Below are 25,046 nucleotides of genomic sequence, written 5' to 3' on the forward strand. Positions count from 1 at the left end.
CCCACCCAACCCCCTGTATCTGTACTTGGGTGGCTCACCCATGCCACTGCCTGTGTTACAATGTCCACACTGCACCAGCTCAAGCAGAGCTTGCACATGTCTGTCCGCGCAGACTGGGAAGTGTGCTCCGAGCCTGTTCCCCACCCTAAGGCATGCTGCAAGACCTCCACTCAGCAGGCTTTTGAGAAGGGGTGCATGGATGAGGATCTAAGTGAGTAAAAGAGATAATTAATTGATAATCCTGACATGTTGGGTGTGTGGGGAATAGATTTCATGAATAACAGGTTATTTTGTAAGGTTTGTATGTATCCTATTGTACATTTGTCTAGAGTTTAAAAAATAAGTAACTGAGAGACACCTCCCAAACAATTGCATACAAATTTCATTAGTAATTAAAAAATCTTTAAACCCTGGGGGCCTGAATGTCTTGTCACTCCAGTGATTTACAATATTATATTTACTTAGGTGGTCTTATGTACGCTTTGGTGCCTAAAGGGAAGACGAGAAGGTGGATAGACAATTATGAATTTACCATAGCAATCATACTTCAGATGATCCATTTTCATTTGGATTGAGTGGTGGGCTTCTGTTGTTTAACTCTGTCAATTACACAGAGAAGTAAACTTCCCCAGGGAAATGTCTTTTTTGCCATTAACTCCCAGTCTCAAATTTTGCTTCTTCATTATTCACTTGCATTTGATGAACTGCTGTGTTGGGGCCTGTGGGGTGTCAGGTGGAGAAATTGTAGTAAAATTGAGGAAAAGGCAGAAGTGCTGTTCTTCAGCCATTCACAACGGGATTGCCTCTCCTAAATGTGTAGCCATTATTGTTTTGAATGAGAAGCAACCAGAATAATTGTTTTTTTTGAGCTCCTCATTGTCTTCAGTCTTTGTAATGTCTACTGGAAACTAATCTGCCTTTAACATGGGTATAGTTGAGAACAGTAGAATTAAAGTTACCACCTGCTTTTTATCTTGTTTGAATACTTCAGGCATTCATGGAGAGAGAGAGAGAGAGGCTTACTGTTTACTAAGGAGATATATATATATATATATAATATAGAAAGCTCAGTGGTTTGTGCATTGAACAAGCCCTTCCTAACTTCTCCATTTTAAATTAAGTATATTAGGTGAAGATTGCTTAAATATCACGGTTGTTTTAATCAGGGAAACAATTAGCTATTTTGTTATTTTTTTAAGTTATCTTCTGGTGATGAGATGAAGCCATCGTTGAAGGATATTTATCATAAAAAACAAAGGGAAAGCAAGCAGCTGCCAGAATGGAATCTCATTTCTCCAGCCCAGCCAAGTCACCCACCAGAGGTAACATTTATTTGAACATTAATGCCTCACGTTTGAACAGAAACATATTTGGCTCTCATTTTCAACTCACAAACCAAGTTCCCAATCTTGAAACAAAGACAAGATGTAGGTTGTGCAGATCTTCATGACCTTATCTAACTGTATCAAACTCCATGATAGCTGATTTTTCTCTTTTCTTCCTTGAATCATCACCAAAATAGTTAATGACTATTTAAGAGTCAACCTTGTTAAGTTTCAGAACCAAAAGTGTGATTAGGAACAGCACACTTTTCTTGCAGTTATTGTCTCACGTTCTCTGCAGTCTTGGGCAGATATCACTGAATTTGATTACATTTGGCTCACACTTTAAAAGTTTTCTTCACAACTACAAGTTCTAGAGATCACTCCTTTTTTAAAATGAAAACCAGGAAGACCAGTAACAGCCACCAGAAAAAAGTGCCAGCTCACTAAGCTGTTGCAAGTCCATCCAGTTCTACCCATATGTATTGCAACCAAATAACTGTTGTCATACTACTTTTAATAGTTTCTGCAGTAGATTTGTATCTCCTTCTAATGGATTAAATGATTCTTCATTCATAAAATCCAATCATAGTTTATTAGTATCTTAATTATTTATTTCATAGGTCTTAACACTAGATCCAACACTGCACATGAAACCCGGTGAGCAGAATCCAGGACATTGTTTTGTCAGTACTCTTGGTGAGAAGACTCCTTTTTCTCCAGACTCTATAGTGGAGCCCACTTTTTCAAGTCATTCTGACACCGATTCATTTTCACATACAAGCAATATAACTTCACCTCAACTAGGCGGTTCTCCAAAATATACTTCCAGCACTGAAGTTTTACATTTGGACCCCTGGGAAAATAATGCATTCCAAAATGAAACCAAGATTGGCTGTTCTTTTCCAATGCCATATGCTGATACTAGTAATGATCTGTTAGTCAACACTGAGGATGAAGAAAGTTTAACTTTAACTCCATCTTCGATCATCCAGTCCCAGCTTCCATGTGGTGACAACAATTTACCAGAATATAGTATTTCAGTGACATCCTTCGAAGATCCGGTGATGTTGTCAAAGTAAGCATTTTTGGCTTTTGTCTTACTTAAATTGTCCTTTTTTCATAAAAATAAAATGTAAAAATACAAAGTTCAGCAAAATGGAGGGAGAAGTTGGACTAGCTCAAAAAAACACTGCTAGAATGTCACTTAATGAAGTTTTTTTGGGTAATAGAGATTTGTGCATACCCTCTATGAGGTAACTAAGAACATAAGAATAGCCATACTGGGTCAGACCAAAGATCCATCTAGCCAAATATTCTGTCTTCTGACAGTGGCCAATGCCAGGTGCCCCAGAGGGAATGAACAGAACAGGGAATCATCAAGTGATCCATTTCTTGTCACCCATTCCCAGCTTCTGGCAAACAGAGGCTAGGGACACCATGCCTCTCGTATCCTGGCTAATAGTCATTGGTGGACCTATCCTCCATGAATTTATCTAGTTCTTTTTTGAACTATTATCCTCATTTTACAGACGAGGAAAAACTGAGGTTCAGAGAGGTGAAGTGACTTGTCCAACATCACGCTACTGGGTGTGAGAGCCATTAGAACCCTGTCACCTCATTCTATGCACAACATTAAACAGCTTGCACAGGAGGTAACATGACTGCTAATGTCTCTGTGCCTCTGTCACCATTTATAAAATGGAGATGATAATACCTGTTTCACAGAGTGAATGTGAGAATTAATATGTATAAAACATTTCAAGGGATAAAATGTATATGTATTCTTATTTGCGCTGCCCTGCTAAAAGAAGCAAAGAGCCACACTATCCAATGAAAAGCAAATATCCCTTCACTCCCTCTGTTTAAGCTATATTGCTTTCCTTAAAGACCAGCAGACCCAGTTTATAGAAGGTGTGTGTGACTTTTCTAAGGGATCATAGCTTGGAGGTAGTTTTGGAGTTTTCTTCTGTCCCCTCCTCTCCCCCCCCCCCCCCCCCCATTTTAATTTAGCATGCATATCTTCTATTGGTCTGTGCAGGCAGAGAGAAGAAAAGCCTTGAATTTGTTTACAAGCACTGAGAGCTTGATCCTGCTTCAGTAAAACCAACTTTCTCCATTGACCTCAATAGGAGCAGTAGCTAGTCCTATGTGAGAGAAGTCCATGTAGTAATAAATATGGCAATGGTTTTAATGCTGGGTTGCCAGTGGATGGTAATGTGGACTAGGGTAAGATTTACATTCAGTAATGTGGAAAAAAACAATAATTTTTTGTTCTTAATTTTAAAATCAGGATTAGGCAGAACTTGAGGAAAAAACATGCCCGACACATAGCTGATCTACGAGCTTATTATGACTCAGAGATCCATAGTTTAAAACAACAACTTGGGGCAAGCCATAAAACTGCTTCATCTGAAGAGCTGAAGAAAATCAATCAAAATCTTGTTGATAGGTAATATTTGTTTTGTGACTATAAGGGAAAGGGTTTTTTTTATTGTATAAATTCTTCGGTAATTTTTAAAAAATTTATGCCTCTAGGTGTGACCAGTTAGATGCTGCTCTCAATGAAGCTAGTACTCGCATGAGAACCCTTGAAAATAAGAATAATATGCTAGAAATGCAAGTGGTAAGTATATATTGTGGGTAACATGGATTAAAGTTGTTTGTTAAGTAAAAAGGTAAGAGTGTGTGCAACTGTTAAAAATATAGATTAAATTGATAGTTATGTTGGCCTCATCCAATATCACATAATATGAACAGCCAGCTCGTATTTGCATAGATACTAAGTTCTGCACCTTTAGAACCTCTTGATCTACAAAATCCCTGTCTTTTGAGCGTCATTCCACTCCAACTACTGCCCATTCTCATGCAAAGACATTTTGCCACCATGTGAGTTCTCTCTGCCATTTTATTCCCACACTCCCTTACCAGTGCATGATGGGCAAGCTATACTCTACAGATGTGATCCTCCTTATCCCTGATTGTTAACATTTCTGTTTGGGGTTTGGTTGAGAACCTTGACCTCTGTAAATGTTTAAACTTTATTATTTGTAAATAACCCTATCCCCTCACCTTCCTTCCAATTTTAGCAAGAACTAAAGTTCACCAATAAAATATTAAAGACGTGTTTCTGATTTTTCTCTCTCTCTCTCTCTCTCTCTCAAAAAAGGGGGGGTCTAAATAATTACGTCCTTTTTTCTTATTTTATACATGGGTGATCAGGCAAATTCCTTATGCAGTGAGGCAAAAAGAACTTCCCTTTACCTATATTTACCCTACTATAGGTTGTAAAGGCCCAGTTGGGCCAAAATTTACGAATCCTCCTTTCATGACACACAGCTTTCCTGATAGTCCTGGGCCTGTTCTGTCATGTCTATACAGCAAACTGGTTCCTTGTTAAAGAACAGGAAATGTTTTTATGAGATGGAAATTGGGTGTCTCTTCTTGAATCTTATTTTTTTAGTCCAATGCATTGCATTAAAGAAAGTAGTTTAAACTTTTTTTCAGTTCCTGTGCATTATTAAAAATTAACTTCTGCTTTCTATCCTTGTAAGATTTAAGATTATAACTTTACTATTTAGAGGCAAAATCTGTTATGTAAATGTTTTAATGAACCTTGTTTTTGTTTTGTAGACAGATTGGAGAGAACGCTTTTATGCAGTCAGTAATACTTCCAAAGTTTTGCAAGAACGTATTGAAGAAATGCGCACAAGTCATAAAGAGAAGGATAACACTATCAGCCGACTAAAATCTAGGCTTAAGGATATAGAAGAAGCATTTGAAAAGGCTTACAAGCTGTCAAATAATAAAGATGCGAGGTTAAAGGAAGAAAATAAAATGTTTCAAGATGTAAGTGAGAAAATAATGAATAATAGTTTACAACTGCACAATATTCCATGAACTGTAAAAGTCTTAGATGCTTTTGGAATAACACTCAAAATTTACTGCAGCAAAACCTGTCTTAAGTGACCAGGAAAACTCAGTCCTGTGGAGGTGGCAGTTAAATAAAGGTTGAACAAGATGATACTAGAAATATAATAGATATTTTAAAATTGTTATTTAAGAGACCAAATTATTTACTCAAATTGGTCATTAGTGCAGATTTGATTATATTCTGTTATTGTACATACTAAAATAAAAGAATATGTATAGTATAACTTATCTTGTATTTTTATTACTTTTTAAACTGTTAGATCATTTTACTGACATTATAGAGAATTTAAGTATTATTTATACCCTTCAAGTCCAGATGGCTAGGTGTTGTTTTGCAACAGCAGGGAGACAGATCTCTAAAGACTCTGCCTACTCAGTTTCTTTTCTGTCTCCAGCAGTCAAATAGTGGTGCTAGCTTAGCTTACCATCTGTGTGTCTGGTAAGGTAACATTTTCTGAACTAATTTTAGAATAAATTTCTCATTGATTTCTTTTCTTTTTTTTTTTTAATTCACTGGGGATGAGCTGACGTTCTGTATTGTAACCCTTTGTGGTTTGTTCAGATTTTCTGTCAAACTGCAGACCAAATTAATAGAACCTTGCTTTCTGACTGTTCATTATTACTTTATAGTAAAATTAATCTGTCTTTACAGAATGCAGATTAGCACTGTGAAAACATATTGGGAGCTTTAGCTCCCTTTTTAGGATGGGATTCTGAAAAGTGCTCTATGTTGGCCAAAATCTTTCCTTTTGAAGTCCAGTGGGAAATTTGACCATTGACTTCACAGGAAGCAGAGCAAAGCCAGTATTGAGCACCTTTGAAAATCCCGTCTTTGGTGGGTAAGTAATTTTGTTTCCTTTTATCTCTTCAGTAGTTTTTTCTGATTCCTTTCTTGACATTTCATTTATAAGAAGTTTTTATATTTTGTATTTTAAATAAAATTCATTAAAAAAAAAATCTAACATACTCCAAGCAGGGTAATGTTAAAGCACACAAGGATTATTAGACAAGTCAACAAACTGCTAACATTATTTGTGCAAACAAAAAGGACTGCCAGTATTTTAGAAATAAAGCCTTTTAGGGAAAATCTGACTTTCTGGACTTATCCCAGTTTGTGTACTGTTATACATATGCCCTGAATATTTAAAAGTATGTCTGCCATTGGGAATTGGAAGAAAAAAGTGAATTTAAAACCAAAACAGCTGTCAGCAATAAAAAGGGCTAACTCCTGAATAGAGACAACTATATTGATCAATAAACATGAGTTCATTAAGAACCACTCCCAACAATAATTTCTTTAGATTGTTCAGCAATACTCTTCTAGCATGAAAGACACCTCTCAAACTCTTTTTAAAGCTTGAGCTCAGCAAAGCACTGGATCTAAGTGCTTAAATAGGTCTTAAATGGTGGAGATGTTCTTGCAAGCGTCCTGCTCAGTGGTGACTTTCCACCCATTGTGAATGAGGAGATCTATATTAAATATTTTTCATGTGTTGTTGGTCCCAATCTTGCAAATTGTTCTGCAACGCTGCATTTGTGCATAGCCCCATTGACTTTAATGCAGCTCCATAGATAGGCAAAGGTGCCTCTGTGCAAAATAGTTTGCAGCATGGTGGTTGTAGTCAGAAGATTGCTCTATGTTAAATTACTTGGGTCCACATCCTGCAAACTCTGACTCCCATAGTTAAGCTCCTGGCTCTGCAGGATCTGGCCCATAATTCTTTCCATATTAATTTTGTTCAGTTTACATTTAAAAGATTTTTCACTTTTATTCGGCCATTAGTCAGTTTTACGGCCCAGACTCCAATATTACATTATCTGGATTGCAAATACTCTAGGGGACTATGTGTATTAAGAAAACCTGTTTCCATTGGATTTTTTGTGTAAATTTTCAATAGATCGTAAAGCTTCATAAAACAAAAGTTTATCAAACCCTAAAGTTCAGGCACAACTGATTTGGCAGTATGTTTTCAACTTTTTGCCTCAAGTAAACTATTCATCAATTTGAATAATTCTCCATTAAATCTTAATAATCAAGATAGTGCAAAGGACAATGAATTGAAACAGAGGGTAAGGGGCTATAAGGTGCCTCCTTACTTCTATATGCTCTTGCTGGGGCCCAGTGTTGGAAGGAAAGCAGCCTTCATGCAACTTCTTCTTCCCCTCCACTCATGTGCAGGTGGGCTGGTGCGGGCAGCCAAGTAATGGTTTGCTTATCCCTCCAGTGTGCCACCCACTTCAGCTGCACTGGCACAGAGAATGAAATAGTCTGCTTTGGACATAGACCAATAGCAAACTGGTGTACTAAACCACCGAAGCAAATGGGCAGCCAAGGAGAGAAGTTTAACTCTCTTAAGTCACAATTTCCTCACATGTCTGCACCTTACATTTACAATCAGAAATATACAGTCTAGCCTTAGCGTGGTGCAGGGGAGCAAATATGCTACAATTCTTATTTTGCTTGTAGCTAATTGGCTTAAACTTAGTTTTTCTAATTGGACTTTTGCTTTAGGTCAATAACTTTAAAATAAATTAAAATGCATGTTAGAGTATAAGAGTTTAGTTTTCCATTATGTTTTAATTTTACTACTTGCAGTTTTTTTTCTTTTAGCTTCTGGGAGAATATGAATCCCTTGGAAAAGAACATGAAAGAGTAAAGGTAAGTAGGCATGGATTAATTTTATTTAAAAACTTTTGAGTAAAAATCTTTGTATAGTTTTAATATATGTTTTTTTTAAAGGAGTGACAGTACTAGAATGTCCAGATATCCAACTATAAGTGAGAGGATAATATTTGAATCAAGGGAACTAAAGGCAGGGAAAAGTTTGAACGGCCTCAGTATTAGGCCCAGATATATCACCATGGCACAGAAATACATATTAATTGAATTTAAGTATTTAAAAAAGGAGTACAGGGATGAATCCATATATTTTAACGAATGGCTTCCTAGTATGTTTGCAATGTCATAGAAGGAAGAAGAGCATGGAGTTCAGAGTACATCAGATGAAGAAGGAAATCTTATTGTTTATATGATATTCTAATCCTAGGCAACAAGGGTATTGCAAAGTCAAATTGAAGTCTAAGGATTTTGTTTTAACATAACTCCCTTTCAAATAAAAAGGTGATACGAATTGTAATTTTTCAATATAGATGAAGTTACTCATTTTTTCCCTTATAAAGTGTCTGCACTTGTTACTTTTTTCTTTGTGTATTTTACAGGATACATTGAATGCAACTGAAAATAAATTGCTTGATGCAAACACCCAGATTTCTGATTTGAAAAGGTAAAATGTGAAAGTATCTTAGTACTATCTTAATAATGTGAATCTAGGTTTAATGCATTTAGCATTTAATCCTTGATAATGGAAATTATTGCAGATCTTTAGATCCAGTTGCAATTTGTAAAAATTAATAAAGCACCTTTGTACAGATATTGAATAATTTTATGTTACGTTGCACAAATTATAAGAGCCTACTTATTTTACAACACTTTAAACATTTTTTTCCTCATCAGGACCTCCTCCCAATCTGGAATGAATGGGTTGCGTCTCCTCTTTCTGTTGTCATTCAGTTCAGCCAATCCACTGGTCAAGCTTTTCATGCCAGAGTTCTCTCCTCAAAAGCCCTCATCTTCAGCTAACCAGTCTTTGATATGGTTTTCACTAATGTGGATGCTGACAGGAATTTGCTGTTCAAGATTATGGCACCTAGGCACAAATAAAGGACAGGAAGGTGTGCCATGTATAGAGCAGGAATAATACCTCCTATGGCTGTCCCTCCTGCTATCTAGACCTCTTTCTTGGCTGATAGAACCGCAATCCATTGAATTTACACTTTCTGGATATGCATCAGGCAGGACTCATGACCATCAAGGGATGAATGGGCCAAAGTCCAACCAGTATTGTGCATGGCTACCGACTGCTGAAAGTCTTTTGTCTCATATTTCTCAACAGTTCTCTTGCAAGCCTCCTAAACAGAGCATTCAGGGCGGCTGTCAGGGGAAGAGGGACTTTACTCTGGAAAAGCTCTAGTATAGGCCGCACAGGATTTCTTTGAGCTGACTTCTCTTGGTATATGACTCACTGTTTCTCTTTTGTGGGTATGTGCTGTCATCCCTTCCCTCCCCATGTTCATCTGAGCATCTGGAGTCTTGCGGTTCATAAGTCAGAAAGATCAGGAGAGATGGGGAAATTACAATTTTTCATGTACATTTTTGTTTGTTGTTTTTCAGTGTTAGGATGGTCACCAGTTTCATCGCCTAGTCAATTCTAGATTTCATTGCTACTAAGCCATTAACCTTCTATTGCTTTGTCTAAAACCAGTCTAGCCAAAGAGAGAATTTGGGACCATTTTGGGTGTTGTCCTGGCCCTTTTATATATTTGTATAATTCACAGGATTTTAAGGAAGCCAAAATCCTTATTTATTTTGTTCTGCTCTCTTTCCTCCCCCCCTCCCCCCCCCCAAAAAAAAAAGGGAGGGAAGAAGGCCTCCTGCTTAGGCTTTGAATTTACTCCTCAATCAAGAAAGTATATATTATTAAGCATTTGAGAGTTTTTAAGACCAGAAAGGGTGTAGAGACATCCCAAGCTGACATGGTGTCCATCTGTCTAAAAGAAACGTAGATGCCAGGTAAATGACCAGTATCTAAACTTTTGTTTTTAGTCATTGTTGTGAAGATTGAGGTGCCTTTGCCATACTTGTATGCTATGTTCTGAGAGCAGGAGTCGGGCGGTTCAGTCTAGTATTTCTTTTGCATTGTCTGTTTCTCTCATCTGGTTCTGTGAACTGCTGGGGCATAGACCATTCCAGATTGGGGGCAACCTTAATGGAAAAAGATATTTTATTTTCCTATCTGAAAACTGTATTTCTGTGATGGATCCCAGTGACTGAGGTGGATCACTACCACCTTCTTACAGCATGAGAGAGCCTTTTCTTTGCCCCCTAGACCAGGGGTGGCCAACCTGAGCTTGAGAAGGAGCCAGAATTTACCAATGTACGTTGCCAAAGAGACACAGTAATACATCAGCAGCCCCTCCATCAGCTCCCATTTTCCCCCCTCCGCATCTCCTGCCCGCTGGCAGCCCCAACAATCAGCACCTCCCCCTCCCTCCCCACATCTCCCACTCGCAGTGATCAGCTGTTTCACAGTGTGCGGGAGGCTTGGGGAGGGGAAGGAGGGAAGCGAGGGCGTGGCAGGCTCGGGGAAGGGGGCAGGAAGGGGTGGGGGCCTTGGAGGAAGGGGTGGAGTGGAGGCAGTGCCTGGTGCAGAGCCAGAGGTTGATCAGTGAGCACCCTCCGGCACATTGGAAAATTGGCATCTGTAGCTCCAGCCCGGAGTCAGCGCCTATTGAAGGAGCCGCATATTAACTTCTGAAGAGCCACATGCGGCTCCAGAGCCACAGGTTGGCCACTCCTGCCCTAGATTTTAGGAAAGCCTCCCCAACTACCAGCTGTTGGCAACACAAGCCTTCTGCTCTGGGCTCTACAAGCCCCTCTCCCAATGCAAGCTAGAAATTTCACACACCCCACTTTGATACACTTGAGTGCCCAACCCTTCATTGACTGGAAACTCACAGTCTACACTGATCCGTGGCCTCCATGGAAGCTGTGCACCTCAATTCTTCTTAGCACAAAGGACTTAAATAAAATTCACTTTGGTTTTAGGTCTAACAGAGTTTGAGATAGAGATTCAAATAAAAGCAAGTATAAAGGTTTGGAAACATAAGGATACAAGTAAAAGAAAAACATACAAAATCTATAGTTTATACTTATTAACAAGTTACTTTCCTGTTGAATACGGTATTGCTCACTCAGTGGTCAGTCCTGGCCATGTTTGTCCAGTTCAGAAAGCTACGATCCACCTTTAATGAGAACCCCCACTTCTGCTGGCAGTGTATCTCCTCTGTAATAGAACAAATCCTGTGCCCTTTCCCCAGGGGATTCCCTTATTCAGAGACTTTTCCTGGAGTTCTTTTGTCTTTAATGCCTCAAGCCTGCACCTGGTCCAGATAGTAACCATAGGCTGGCTTCACAGATGTCTATTGTTCCCAATGTTGATTGAGTTAGCCTCGAGATCTGCCTCGCCTCAGGTGACAACAGTTTTGAAACCTAATAGTCTGCATTTTACATATCTCTTAAGTTATTTCCCTTACAAACATTTCACAGTAACCATGACAATCAGCTAGTTCCTAGGTTTCAGCCAAGACCACCCACAACCTCTTTGATGAAATATTGAGAAATGGTTGGACACAGAGGTAATATACCTGCCTGGGCATGTCTATGTCACAGTCCCCAATCTAGAGGACCACCAGGTCTGGGGTTTTTCACTTTAATTCTGATTGCAGGTTTAACAGAATTCTTGCCAAGGTTTGATTAATTGAAGGTGTGGGTTACTCTGTGGCGGGGGAGGGGAGAGTTATGATGTGAAAAGTCTGAACAGCAGGCTGGGTGAGTTACCTGAGTAACATGTGAGATGAAGATCAGCCCATTAAATCCAAAATGGGGGAGCTTTTTACAGAAATCCACCTTTTCAAGGAGGAAAAGAGATTTTTTTTCTTCCTTTTGGTGAAACTAATTTAAAAAAATAGACTTCATTCAGATAGAACCCATGTAACCTCATTAGTATTTTTAAATGGTTTTACACTTTGATGGAATTATTCCACAGCAACATATTTTTTCTTGCCCTCCATCCATGTTGTTTAACTTCTGATTTGACAGAGCTTGGAATCAGATACAATGAAGTCTCTTTACATACTGGTTACGCTTTTTCCACCTAAACTCCACCAAGGACATATATTAAAAAAAAATCCCTATATTTTAATACTGTGTAAGATCTAACAACACTATCCTAAACTTCTTTTAAACCTCCTTGTAATATGTCTTCTTTACTTCTGCATTAGAACAATTTCAAAACTTGAAGCTCAGATCAAGCAGGTAGAACATGAAAATATGTTGAAACTCCGTCATATTACTGAAAGTCATTTAAGAACATCTCATGCCAAGTAAGTGAATATTCTATCATGTGAAAAGGTGGGTGATGTGTTTTATTGAGAAGTTTTTCTGTTTTGGCTAAAAATGGGTTATCTAACGGTAGACTGTAGCACTTGAAAGACATATTACATAATCCAGCATATTATATGCCAGGAAATGATTAAAAGATCAAATAAAAAATATGGGTGTCCAGTTTTGCAAGCTTTACCTGTATAATCCTTACTCTATAAGTGGTTTCAGTTACTTCACTGGGATTACTTAAATGAGTAGAGATTACCCTTGTGAGTAAAGGTACACAGTAGGAAGTATAAGATCTGAACCTGCAATTGCTCCATGTCATTGTACCTTTAATACTTTGAATCAGAAAGGTGTATTTGACTTTTTAAATTTTTTAAAATAAACTTTTACAAATGTCACTTAGATTATGTGGAAATTAGAGTGTAAATTTTGCTAGAAGAGGGGCAAAACTGGGGTGTGCCTGCTTTGCTCCTTTGATGTATAAAGCATGCCTCAAAAGTTTTACCTTCTATTAAGGAACTTCAGAAATGTACCAATTAGCAACTGAGAGGGATGCCTCCAAAATAGGAAAAATGGAAAGACTTAAATGTTATGAGACAGATTTGCCCCCACTGGTGTAGGGAAGAGGTGCAATTTACTGAAGCCAGTGTAGAACTGGGGATGAAATCAGGCCTTATAAACTGATAGCACACACAGAAAGAGCATCATTCCATTTAAACAAACAGCAGGATAGATTTAAAGAAATATAATTATTGTTCTTGGTATTGTGTGAATGATACGCTGTTATTCTAATTTTTGTGTGCTTTTTAGTGAATCTATATATAAAATCACTTTTTTTGGTATTTCTAATCTGTAATTGTTCAATTGAAAATAGTTGGTGGCCTCTATATTCAACACTCCTCTGTATTATCAGTTGTGCTCTTTCTTTTTAAGAAATATATAGGATGAGACAAAAGAGAAGTAAAGAGTTGGAGGCTTTAAACCAACAGCTTCATCTTAGGTACAATTATATCTTAGTTTTGTATAATTCATTCAAAATCTTTGCGAAGAAGCCAACTTGGTATCTGGCATTTGAAGTCAGAAAAGCAAGTGTTTCTGTATGGAAGTATAGATCTGTGGAAAATACTGCCTTCTAAAAATACGTTATAAATAATTACTGAAATTTGAGTGTGTGTGTTCTTTTAATTAAAACACTCACTTTTTAAAAAGGTACTTATTTCTCCAAATCTTTACAAATTTGTAATTGTATATTGGAATGTAAGGTGCTTTCTCTCTTTGGCTAGTATAAGTGCTATTTGTTTTGTTTTTTAATTTCAAAACCAAAACTTCAAGCATTTCATAATCCTGAAGCTTTTCACTCCAATAGCAAGCTGACAACTTCTGATGTAAACAGACGGAAGTGGTTGATACCAGGAGCAGAGTATTCAATCTTCACAGGCCAACCTTTAGAAAATCAAGAGAGCATTATGGATAATAGACTGGAGGAAACCTACATACCTTCTAGGTAAGATAGCTTCCTGTAACCTCCACCCTCCACTCTGATCTAGTGGAGAATCAGAGCAGTTGTAATCTAAGAAATATCTATGCAATTTCTGATTTTAGAAATAATTTTCTCTAAAATTGACTGTTCTTGAGTTTTGTGCTTGTATTTATTTACTAAAGCCTAAAGTATTTATCCATTGCCTGAAGTGCTGTGCATGTTTTGAAAGAACCTACTAATCTAGTGTGAAACAGGCAGAGACTTTCTTAGCTCTCAAAGGTCTTTTGCCCTTGAAGAGACCTCATAGGTACGTCTTGTTCACTGACCAACCGCCATTGCCTTTATGCCCTCGCAAGTATTCTACTTCAGGTCCTTTGTCAGCAAAGGAGTTCTCGGTGAGAATCGCACTGGCATGGTTGGTTGCAGCTCTGCTGGTTCTGCAGACTTCAGTTTTGATGAGGATGTCACTCTGTCTTTTTAGTAGTTTGCCTTGTTCTTTGTTCGTTCGTCAGTCTCTGTCAGGGTAGATTTGATTTTAAGATTTTACGGAGTTGATGTTTCAAAAATTCTAGCTCACCAAACTTCACTCATTTCCACTATTGCTCAGATTTGGGGGTTCACATCATCCTGTAACTAATATTTAGAAGTCAGAGGTTTCTGGATGAAATAGAGAACATTTATAAGGATTTTCCATTTGGATTGTTGTAAGATGACACAATACTTTGCACCAACAAACTGTAAAGTATTACATTCATTTTTATGTGAGTGTAACTCTTGGTTGATATTTGGATAGCCTACTTACAGTATAAAATCTTGGTTCCTCATATGCTGCTTTCATATATTATTTAAGGCACCATTCTCCGCCTGAAAAGGACCCTTCACAAGAAGATGCTTTAACAAATATAATGGCAAAAAAAGAAAATGAGCCACCAGACACACCAATCATGAAAGCCTTTAAAGAACTTGAAGAGGGAAAAGCATTTAAAAGTTGGGGCACACAGACAGAAAAAGAAGACACTTCAACTAGTAAATTTATTTATATTCTTGGATTTGTCTTGACTTGCATCCTCAAAATCACGTTTTTTGTGTCCTCCAGGATTAGAATTAGTCTGGCTCAGGTGACAGGGTAAAAATAGTTGTTAGCTTTGCAAAGAGTCTTTGTGTATCCTAAAACAATGCTCTGTAGCTTGCCTAACAAAACCGGAAATAACAAAGCTAGCTGACTTGTTTAAAATAATAGGAATGTAAGAAATTCTCTGTAGCATTGTATTAGTTCATCTAGTTCATGTCCTTTCTCTAGCGGAAATTTATATATACTGAGTGTTAACAAAGTTCCTGCTGTCTTTGCACCCACATTTGTTTTGTTGTAGTGTAACGTCTAAATGTTGGCATGAAAGCTGGCGTGTATTATATGACTGAGTAGACTTAATCTCTTCCTCTATGGTGCTGGAGTTGCAGGTGCTTAATACCTCTTCGCATCAGGCCTTTATTACTCAGGCGCCAAAAATATGGATTTAGGAGCCTAAATTCAAGCACCTAGGTTTGAAAACTTAGGTCCTGTTCTAACTCCTGTCTCTCAAGATACTTGTGCTGCCCTGCTTTCTGTCTCCCATTTCTATTAAGCCTGTGCTATTTCTCACTAGCTCAGACTTGTCCTGTTTACCTTCACTTTAAATTCATTTCTTCTCTTCTATATCTGTGCTGCAGAACAGCTCTCCTCATAGGTCAGGTTAACATCTTACTTCAGTGAATGTCAAATATTGCTCAATTTCTAGTGGGGATAGGACTTAAGCATGTACAGTTGGTTAGTATAACACAAACCTACTGACATGGGAAACAGCTGAGATGGAACAAGTACAGGGTTGAGTACAGTAGGTTACATGGGGTCTGAGTGAAGGAGAATCCTCAATATCCTGTGTAATATAAATGTTAATTTTTATGTTTGTTTTTTTTACAGAAACATCACATCGACGTCAAACTGTTGGATTTAATGAAAGCACTTTTAGTGCCAATCGGTCCCCAGAGAAATGCAGAGATCAACAAAGACCAAAAAGATATAGCTCACCTAGTGGGCAGAGGTCATCATCCCTCCCACCTTCAAACAGGAAGGCAAACACTCCAAGTAAGCATTTTTGTGTACAGGTTATTGTGTCACTTCAAAATGCAGTGTATTTAAATAACATAAGGTTGTGTTACAAACAGCTGAAGGTAATTTACAAGTTACGATTCTCACATTGTTATCATGGATTTTCTGAAAAAAGGATTGCGTACATGAGTTACAGACTATGTGAAAGCTGTAACCTTACTATCATTTGTCAGTGTGTGACACATACTTTATATGATTTAAATGGACAGTACTTCATGGAGAACTTTGAGAATAATTCTTTAAGACTTGGGGATCAAATTGTATTAAGAAAAACTATTTAAATAGAAAAAGTGTTAGGCACTTAAATCTTTTCCTCTCTGCAGCACGAAGAGAAATAATGCTGGCACCAGTGTCCGTGACATACAGCCCAAAACGATCTCCAAGAGAAAACCTGTCTCCAGGATTTAGCCACCTGGTTGGCAAAAACGAAAACACAATGACTAGGTACATATTTGTAAATATTAATTTTGGAGCGGGGTTTATTTTCAGATAGTAGTTACACAATTTACGGGCTTGATCCAGCATACCCATACTTTTATGAATAGCTCTTACTCATGGCAGTAGTCTTTTATCACATTTAATCTGAAATACTCATATGAGAGAGGCCTGGTCACTTAAGTAAGGGTTTGCATGACTGGGACATGTATTTGAAGTCAAGTTTGCTTTTTGAAATAGAGCAAGAATAACCTTGGATCCCCCCAGTTAGCATTCACCAAGGTGATGTGTTAGGTATATCGTATTTGATGGAATAATATTGACAGGGAAAAGACTGTAGAGGCATTGTCCTATGTCAACACAGAGTAAATCGGGGTCAGTATGCAGGGATACAAGTGATGCCTTAAAGAATGGGTAAAAGAAAGTAAGCACTTAGAGCTCTTTTTCACTCCCCCATAGAAACTTGTGTGAAGACTAAACTTACTACTGAAACAAAGGGTTTTCTTTATATTTTGCTGGATATCCTGTTTGGCAGAGCTGCAGAGGCAGCATTCTGATTCTGGAGGTGGGGTACAGGGCAGGCATATGTAAGGTGGAGGAAAAGGGAAGTTCAGCATCACTCTTAAGTGTAACATTAAAGTGCTCTTGAGAATGGGAGTCAGGCCTCTTCCTTTAGAAAGAAACAGGTTGCATGATTCAAGGCCTTTGATATATGGAAACCAAAGAACCTGAAGGTGGGGTTGTAATTAGGAGAATCCAGAGAGATCACATTTTCCATTGAAGAGGAAATTGTTTTTAATATGTAAAAGTATAAAAAGAGAGACTATTTTTTATAATAGGTATTTCTAACAAGTAGTTGTCTCTTCTACACCCCGTCCCTCATCATTCTGTAGATTCAATATACTTCTGGATGATTTGGAAACTGCTCCTACCTCTACGTTACAACATAGCAATCCAAGAAAACGACTCCAGTTTCTTTCACTAGATGATATAGAAGGTAATTTGTCAGAATGGGCAGAATTATGATTTTTTAATTTTTTTCTTCACCCTCCTAAAGGGAACTCTTTTTTCTCCACATAGTTTCCACTGAGTAGATAAGAGGAATCCTGACATTTTTCTGATAAATCTCTGTCCTTTTATTTTGCAATAAATAAATGCAATAGTAATATTGCTTGTAGCAGTAAAAAATTACTGTTATTACAGTAAATATTTAATTTTTATACACACACAAACATGCACAAACAATAGAATAACAAAATAATTCAACTGAAAAATAAGAGGAAATAAATTTCCTAATTTCTAATTTAGTTAAGCAATGTATATATTACGAAGAACCAGGCCCTTGTGTGTATTCAATATCCTTAATGAAGGTTCTGTTACTAAGTGTTGCATACAAATAGTGAAGGGTAATTATAATAATAAAGCTAGTTAATTTTAATGTTTTAAATAGTTGGATGAAAACATTATTTTAACCACATTTTCATTAAAATACTGAATGTATGACATTTTATATTATATTTTAAATTTTTAATATTTTAATATTCAATCATGTTTTTAATTCTTTAACTATAATATAAAGAGCAGTCTGAAGCTACAGTGAAATATTTTTCATTACCTATATTAAATATTCTGGTTTAATATTGTAGAAAATTATGTTGTTGTAAATCTGAGATTACTAAAGTCTTCAGTCATCAACAGCAACTAATCAATATTACATAACTTCTTCCCAAGTTTAGCTTCATCTTGAGATAATTCTGATATCATGAGGCATAATTAAATACATTAGTATGTTTGTAGTGAAAGCCTCAAGTGTGAATTTTCATGCCTTTGTCTGTTTGTGTCCTACAGAATCACAGTGATTCATTGCTTTTCCTATGGTTCACTTTATGTTCTGTTATGAATAATACATTTTATATCTATCTATCTATAAATAAAAAGGGGAATTAAAAAAATAAACAGCACTTTCATCTTTTCATAGGAAGGCAACATTCAGGTAAAGGCATTGACAGCTGTGTTAAACATAGTTCTTGCACTGAATCTTTGCACACTGGAATGAAGAAAGGAACTGTGGCTTCTGCCTGGGAAGAGAGGAATATACCACACAAAAATGAACAAAGTATTCCTCCATCAGTAGTACCTTATGATGCTGATTTCAACTATACATCAAGAATTAAGACATTGGCTGAAACTGAGAGACTTTTTGATGAACTCACACAAGAAAAGCAACAGGTAAAAACCATTTTTCTTCTAATTTTATGAATAAATGCATTTGTATAAGAGAGAGGCTAGTGAGACAGCCATATAGCTGCACTATGCCTGGCTCAAACCAATTCAAAGTTCCCAGAGTTGTTCTGACGGTGCAGCATCTTCCTTGCACAGTAAACTTTAGATACTTCAGTCCTTTGACTCTTCTAAGCAAAGTCATATTCTGCAATTGAGATGCAGACAAATGGGGATAGAGGGTCTGAGGTGAATTTATTTTGCAACAAGCCAAGATTTAAACTAGCCTTTCAGAGATGAAAGGTTTGTGCATTAAACCATTCTAGCACCTAATTAGAGTGCTATCTTCTTCAAAGGGATGTTTATGAGGGTGGGTAGAAGTACATATAATTACATAGTAATAATTACGATATCTAAACAACTACACTGCACATATATCTCTAACCTATCCCTGACTTTCTTGCAGATTAAAGATTAGGCAGGTTTATACTGACTTTTGAATTTATATCTGCAGTATTTTGTGTGTTACTAGATTGAGGCTGCATTGAGTCGAATACCTGGTAGTGGGGGAAGAACAACCTTACAAGCAAGATTAAACCAGGTGAAAACACTTATTTCTGTGTATCTGACTATTTTTTCAGTTAATCTCCCAATACTGGAAGTTCAGTCTGTATTCTCTGTTTTGCTACAGAATAAGGTATGGTTTAGTGCAGGGGTAGGCAACCTATGGCACTCGTGCCGAAGGCGGCATGCGAGCTGATTTTTTCAGTGGCACTCACACTGCCCAGGTCCTGGCCACTGGTCTCGGGGGCTCTGCATTTTTATTTAATTTTAAATTAAGCTTCTTAAACATTTTAAAAACCTTATTTACTTTACATACAACAATAGTTTAGTTATATATTATAGACTTATAGAAAGAGGCCTTCTAAAAACATTAAAATGTATTACTGGCACGCGAAACCTTAAATTGGAGTGAAAAAATGAAGACTCGGCACACCGCTTCTGAAAGGTTGCCAACCCCTGGTTTAGTGGATTGTAACAGGAACTTTTCCATACCACTCTACACTGCCCATGAATTGGTTTGAATCTTTAGCTTTTATGGAAATTGTTTGCCAGTTATCATCGTGTCTTAGGACCAAATTAAGAAATGATAGGGTGTAAATCAGATTCAGTTAAAATCACTTCCAACAACTTTACATATCAGTAGTTCTAAGTTAGAGCAGTGGTTTTCAACCTTTTTTCATTTGTAGACCCCTAAATATTTTGAATGGAGGTGTGGACCCCTTTAGAAATCTTAGACATAGTCTGCGGACCCCCACAGCTCTGCGGACCACAAGTTGAAAAACCACTGTTCTATGGCAACGACAACCTTTCGCAGAATCCTTAGACATAGTCCATGGACCCCAGGTTGTAAACCACTGAGTTGGAATACAGTAGAACCTCAGTTATGAACACCTTGGGAATGGAGGTTGTTCGTAACTCTGAACAAAACATTATGGTTGTTCTTCCAAAAGTTTACAAGTGAACATTGACTTAATACAGCTTTGAACTTTTACTATGCAGAAGAAAAAGGCTGCTTCCTCCCCCCCCCCTTTTTTTTTTTAGTAGTTTACGTTTAACAGAGTACTGTACTGTATTTGCTTTTGTGTTTGTGTGTGTGTGTCTTTCTCTCTCTGCTGCTGCCTGATTGCATACTTCTGGTTCCAAATGAGGTGTGTAGTTGACTGGTCAGTTTGTAACTCTGGTGTTCGTAACTCTGAGGTTCTACTGTATATCTACACAACAAATGAAGGTATAGTGGTAGCTCAGGTAGACACACGCATGCTAGCTTTAATCTAGCTTGCACAAGGAACAATAGTAGTGAAGATGTGGCAGCACAGACTTCAGTGCAGGCTAGCTGCCTGAGTACATACTCAGGTAGACAAATGTCCCGGTGTTAGTGGAAAGCTGTTAATGCATCAGAAAAGACACTGACGGAAAATGGGGACAGTACCAACATATTTATTTTAGAAGACCATTGTTTATAACTGTATGGTATTGAATGTATTATCTTTTTAAAATGTTTTCTTTAGGAAGCCTTGGAAGATCGCTTGGAAAGGATTAATAGAGATTTGGGCTCAATCCGTATGACGTTGAAAAGATTTCATGTTTTACGTACCTCTGCAAATCTTTGAGACTTGTATCTATTAAATTCAGATATGCTTTTGTTTGCACTAATGTATAATTATGCACTCAGCAAATGCAAATTGTTTTGTATTTTTGTAAACCCTCAATAGTAGTTTTACAACCATGTTATCCTTTACACACAGCAATATTTTGTACTTCAAATAGCCACATATATTTAAACATATTTTTTTACACTTGAGAAATCAATGTTAATCGTGTATTTTACTATTTTTTAAGAATGTGAATTATTTTTAAATAGTATATAAGAATTCAGTTTATAATAAGGAAGGTAAACTGAGGCAGCTTGTTTTCTGAACAAAATCATGTTGTAATCCTTTTGCAGTTCATTTTGCTCACCATTTTTATAGAGATGAATAGCTACATTGTAAATAATAGGTACTATGACATTTTGAACTTTTATATTATGCAGAAAGCAACACAGCTTCTATGGTGACTATAACTACAAGCATATGGTAAACACCTTTTATTTAAAATATTGTAGCTTGGTTTTTAATTCGCTGTTATTGTGACACATCTTAAATAAATGTATATCTGCAAACTGGAATTCTATTAAATATCCATTTGTATAAATGCATAGAAAGTAGTTATACACACTGAATATTTTTGTTTCAAAATTGTATTTCTTGTGTGATGGGGTGAGGATATTACAGAGCCACATGAATTAAAAAATATTTCTTTAGTGTTGAGACTTACTAATTAATTTAGAAGCCTGTTGGAAATATTCAGGGCCAAATTCTGTTCCATGCCATCTGGTCTTGTCCTCAGATATCTCAGTATTGGTAAATAAGAACTCCCCTCCCAAGGGGCTTGGAGAGGGGAAAAATATATGGAGCTCTTCAAGTGTCTAGGGCTTGTGCAAACAGTGTGGCCTTTATCTAAGACTGTGAGGGGCATCTTCCCACTGTGAGCCTAAATTAATGCTGAAAAAGGGGTTTTCAAGTTACAAGAAGGTTGAGTGTTGAAGATGCAGAGCGCTACAGAACTACATGCGTGGCAGCATTGGTAGAGGGCCTTCTATGTATGGAAATCTTTTTCATGCCCCTCACAGTCTGAGATAAAGGCCACACTCTTTGCGCAAGCCCTAGACACTTGAAGAGTTCCATATATTTTCCCTCTCTTTTGCGAGAGTAGTTCTTGTTCTCTATTCTCTCTATTTGTAATCATCAGGAGTAATTAAACGTAATGATCAATGTAATCGCTCAAAAAATCTCCACAGGTATCTTCCCTTGAGGAAATAGTTTGCTATAGTAACTGTGTACTTAATGTTTCTACTTTGTCTTGATAAAATTCACTCCTGATTATCTCCTTCACACCACACACACAAAGGAGAATTGCACACAATGAAGGGATGTATAATGACTCTTGGACAATAATACTTGACACAGAAATGCATTCTGTACTATGCTTCAGGAAGTACATTGTATATGAGTGAAAGAGGGTTGAGTTCTGTTTCACTTTGGCTTTTAGGGGTTTATATATAATTTATCATTCCAGTCTGAGATTTTGCTTCAGTAGTTTTGTAACGAGTGCTTTCTTTATACATTTTAGCAACTAGAAGCAATACTTGCATTATGTCTGGATGACTGTAGATTGTGATGTTTTTTGCTCGCTTGATTGCCATTGGGCCTATACTAGCAGATCATTTCTAGCACTGTTTTGCTATTTCTCAAAGCTCTAGTTTGTAAAGTTCTGATCACAGTGAGTGCTAGCACACATCCCATCTCCCCATGACACTCCAAGACCTGGAAAACCTAACAACAGTTGTTGTTTTTTTTAATATGCCAGACACTAACCATCATGCTGTCCCCATTCCAATCACAGTTATGTTCACCTTTGTTGCCTTTGTCTGGGCTTGTCCTCGTCCATCCCTCCACAAACGCAAGTTGATGCCACACAATTCCTTTTTGTTGCAAGCTCATTCTTTTCATTTCTGGCCAAAGAGTTTTGTCATGGGATCGGCCCAGCGCATTTTCAGTCTGCCTGGCGATTGCTTGTGGTCTCTGGGTATCCAGTCACTGACGTGGGTTGTCCACTTATTGTCTTGCCATGACCCGCCCATCACACATTAAAAAATAAAATCAGCCTTTTACACTTACAAATTTTGTTGTGGTGAATAATATGTATTTCTTACGTGGGACATTACTGAATTACAAAGGTGTATACCTAATATTTCAGTTTTGTATTTTAATATTAAACATTTAATTAGATTATTTTCTGCTGCCCAAGAATAATACTAGGTTTAGGGATATTACCCAGTGATAATCTAGGTTTTAACCATATCATCTGTTTCAAATTCTGTCATCGTTAAAGATATCAACAATATGATTACTTTGCAACAGAAAGGGCAGGGTCACTGGCATAAAGGCAGCTTGTGCAAGTTTGATTCTAACATTACTGAATGCTTTAAAACCTAGTTCTCTAAAGAACCTTCCCTATTTGTTCCTGCGCGCGCGCGCGCACACACACACACTCTCTCTCTCACACTCTGCAGCCTTAACTTTGCCAATGGAAGATTGGAAGGGGGACTGAATATGTCAGTGAGGGGGAGCTCAGGTGGTGGAATATTCTCCCTCTGATTTAACATAGACTAAGACTAGTCTTCTGGGCATTTTATATTCTGATTTGTAGATTGGATTCAAAATACCTAAAGAGAATAAGAATCTCATCCTCCAACCAGCTGCAATGCCACTCACAAGGAATGGTGTTGCAACGATTTTGAATTATCATAGAGTGCTTGCTCTAATGCCTTCAAATGTATAATTCAGCCTGGAGGGTTTCTCGCAAGCAGTCCATTACTGGATAAGTTTACGCTTGGGAATTAAAACAGGGCTTCAGTCTTCACATTGTCTTAAGTGCTTTTTCTTGTTTACAAATCTGTTCTCTTCCCTCCGTTATCAGAAGAACCAATTTTCCTTGGATAATTGATATACTTACTGGTTTCCACTTTCAGCTATTCCATTATCGCTCCACTACCCTTCATTTTAGACCTAAATTTACCTCCATCCTACCCTCTTTGGTGCCGTTCCCTTTTTATTACGGTCATTTGTTGACATCCGGAAAGAAGAATCATTAAAGTGAGTTTATATGATTTCTGTCTGAAAGTAACCTCCCATTAGCTCAGGCTTTCTGAGCTATTTCTGTTTGTGTTCTCATACTGCTGAGAAAAACTAAGTGTTGGTCCAACATTTTCAAAATATCACTGATTTTGGGTGCCCTACTTAAGACACCTCATACCTGATTTTCAGAAGTGCTGAGAACCTGCATCTCCAAATTAAGTCAGTGGGAAATCTAGATGTTGAGCACTTCTGACAATCAGGCCAACGGTGTCGTAAGCAGGGAACCAAGAAATAGGCGCACCCAAAATCAGTGGCTGCTTTTGAAACTGTATCTGTTATTGCAGCTGACATTTCTGAATGGTGTTCCTTTACATTGGATTTTTAAATGTACAATTTTAAAATGGCTTTCCTTTAACACAGATTTAAATCTCATTCTGTGCTGAGGGCCAAATTATATTTTGAACAGGCTCGAACATATTTATGCTCTTTCCAAGTATGCCCTTTTCCCTTTGCAATTCCTCCCAATTCCTACGGCACTTCTATGCATCGGAGGATAGGAAATTAACTAGGAATCACCACTTTTGTGTGTGTCAGTCTTTTCTGTGAGTTTTCTCGTAGACAGCTCTGCAGTGTAAATCTCTTCCATTGCTGGATCCTGCTTTAATTTGTTGCCCAAATTACAGCATTATGGTAAAGTGAAGAGAGAGGCAGATCAGTTAAGTTATCTCCAGACCAACTGACTGACCAACATCCCTGCTCTGATAAGTATAGTTAAGATTATTCTCTGAACTAAATCACTGAGATGTGCTGAAAAATAAACAGGAACAAACATTTAAAACAAAGGCAACAGGTCCGGAGTTGTATAAAATTGTTTATCTCATTTCCTGACCTTCAGATGGGGAGTTTTGTTACTTCAGTAGTACTTCCTTAAGTATGTTGCACTTAGCTGGTTTCAGTTATTTATATAGCAGTGTATAGTGTAACTGTGGACAGGAACTTTGCAAAGCAAATAAAGAGACAAGGTCCCTGCTTTAAAGTATTTATAATCTAACAGAGAAACAAGAGTTGGGGCATAAGACAGCAGCAGATGAGCTCATTGGAGGCGAGGTTTGGAGGAATGGGTTTTAAGGAGGAGATGAAGGGCACTGGACAAGAATTGGGAGATACTACATTTGGGTAGGAGGCCAATTTTGGGAATTTAGTGGAAAAGCTGAAAGGAGCAGTAAGGAGAGAGGATAGGAATGTTAATAGGGAATGA

At 37.4% G+C, this 25,046-nt stretch overlaps 1 protein-coding gene across 5 annotated transcripts in view; it reads left to right on the forward strand.

The window, feature by feature from the left end:
* MPHOSPH9 (M-phase phosphoprotein 9) overlaps positions 1–21,306 on the forward strand; it is a 47,436-nt gene extending 26,130 nt beyond the window's left edge. For all 5 annotated transcript variants that reach the window (XM_008163511.4, XM_065568709.1, XM_024101394.3 and 2 more), the window contains 16 exons: positions 1,200–1,322; positions 1,946–2,400; positions 3,616–3,774; positions 3,861–3,948; positions 4,956–5,171; positions 7,867–7,914; positions 8,475–8,539; positions 12,156–12,257; positions 13,631–13,768; positions 14,595–14,770; positions 15,702–15,866; positions 16,214–16,334; positions 17,219–17,322; positions 18,304–18,554; positions 19,078–19,146; positions 20,618–21,306. In XM_008163511.4, the coding sequence (XP_008161733.2) occupies positions 1,200–1,322; positions 1,946–2,400; positions 3,616–3,774; positions 3,861–3,948; positions 4,956–5,171; positions 7,867–7,914; positions 8,475–8,539; positions 12,156–12,257; positions 13,631–13,768; positions 14,595–14,770; positions 15,702–15,866; positions 16,214–16,334; positions 17,219–17,322; positions 18,304–18,554; positions 19,078–19,146; positions 20,618–20,719 (2,382 nt within the window). In that variant the 3' untranslated portion in view covers positions 20,720–21,306. The remainder of the gene's footprint in view (positions 1–1,199; positions 1,323–1,945; positions 2,401–3,615; positions 3,775–3,860; positions 3,949–4,955; positions 5,172–7,866; positions 7,915–8,474; positions 8,540–12,155; positions 12,258–13,630; positions 13,769–14,594; positions 14,771–15,701; positions 15,867–16,213; positions 16,335–17,218; positions 17,323–18,303; positions 18,555–19,077; positions 19,147–20,617) is intronic.
* The last annotated feature ends 3,740 nt before the right edge of the window (positions 21,307–25,046 follow it).

The sequence above is a fragment of the Chrysemys picta genome, chromosome 15 (genome assembly GCF_011386835.1).
Source record: "Chrysemys picta bellii isolate R12L10 chromosome 15, ASM1138683v2, whole genome shotgun sequence".
NCBI lineage: Eukaryota > Metazoa > Chordata > Testudines > Emydidae > Chrysemys > Chrysemys picta.